Consider the following 1125-nt stretch of genomic DNA (forward strand, 5'->3'; position numbering starts at 1 on the left):
TGTAAAAATTTTAAAATAGAAATATTTCAAAACAATATTACTTACTCAACGGACAACTTTAATGAAGACAAAATATAACAATTGCAAAATGAATGATTTCTTTTAATAATTAAAATTTACACATAAATGAATATACATAAATAAATATTTTCATATGGATTGTCAATATTTTAAGATAAGTGACGGTATTTTATGATCATCGCAGACCAAGAAGACCAACTCGGCAGTTAACAAAACAGTTTACGAAATCTTGAGATGCTGGTTCAGCATGTAGATATCCTCTAGTCATAGATTCTTGAGCTGCCTGCTGATAGGCTGCATACTGCTGCTGGCATTGTTCAGCACACAATTTTCCAGTTTCGGTTTTCAACTACAGTAAAATGAATGCAACAATAAATAGCTGTGTGAAAATCAACATAAAGTCATATCGTTATTGATGTATTTTATATAATTCTTATTTATATAAATCTGCAAATAAATATTCTTGAACTTACCATATCGTCAAACACAGCAGCTGACACCCTGAAAAATGTTTCACACATTTTATACATGAAACGTCAAATAAATCAGCATTTTTCAGTAAGCAAATAAGTTCTGAACTTTCAAAACCATATTTATTTAGCTCGTGTTATTGATTTCTTCTAATATTACTCTTCAAAAGTGCACGTGCTATGCATTATTTTATTACATTTGATGGATTACATAATGCAATAGTTAATTATGTTCAAAAAAATAAATGCACTGACAGAAATTTGCATTTCAGGATATTATACATTGAAATTAATTTTCAAATGACACCCTCTTTCATGAAAAAAATTGTGATTAAAAAATTATGTATTTTGCTTTTCAATTTACCATATGATATTTATTTTTCATCGAATTAATTAACTGCCGCGATTTCCATGCCCCCTATTTTATTCCACTCTTATAACACCTATCCTGCATGAATTATTATATACTGGTTTTTTTTATGCTAATAGCGAATAGTGACAAAATTTCACAAAAAGAAATTTGAAAATTATTACCTTCCGTGGAAAACGCCCTAACTAGAATGCACAGAAAGAATTTTCATTTTTAAAACATTTGCTACAGAATGAAATTCTTGGCTGTGGAGTTATCCCCTTT

General features: G+C 28.8%; 1 protein-coding gene across 1 annotated transcript; it reads right to left on the bottom strand.

Annotated features, from left to right (window-relative positions):
* Positions 1 to 196: 196 nt before the first annotated feature.
* Tsp_15790 (conserved hypothetical protein) lies at positions 197 to 542 on the bottom strand. Its single transcript, XM_003368590.1, has 2 exons — positions 495 to 542; positions 197 to 370 (listed from the first exon to the last, which is right to left on the bottom strand). Exons 1-2 carry the CDS (start codon positions 540 to 542, stop codon positions 197 to 199), a joined length of 222 nt encoding a protein of 73 aa, XP_003368638.1.
* Between the last annotated feature and the right edge of the window lie 583 nt (positions 543 to 1125).

The sequence above is a fragment of the Trichinella spiralis genome (assembly GCF_000181795.1).
Source record: "Trichinella spiralis strain ISS 195 chromosome Unknown Scfld2224, whole genome shotgun sequence".
Classification (NCBI taxonomy): Eukaryota; Metazoa; Nematoda; class Enoplea; order Trichinellida; family Trichinellidae; genus Trichinella; species Trichinella spiralis.

Excerpts from the sequence above, each read along its gene's own strand:
- Tsp_15790 (XM_003368590.1), bottom strand. The coding sequence starts at position 542 with ATGTGTGAAACATTTTTCAGGGTGTCAGCTGCTGTGTTTGACGATATG. Across the intron at positions 371-494 it reads CTGCTGTGTTTGACGATATG|TTGAAAACCGAAACTGGAAA; the intron begins GTAAGTTCAAGA and ends ATTTTACTGTAG.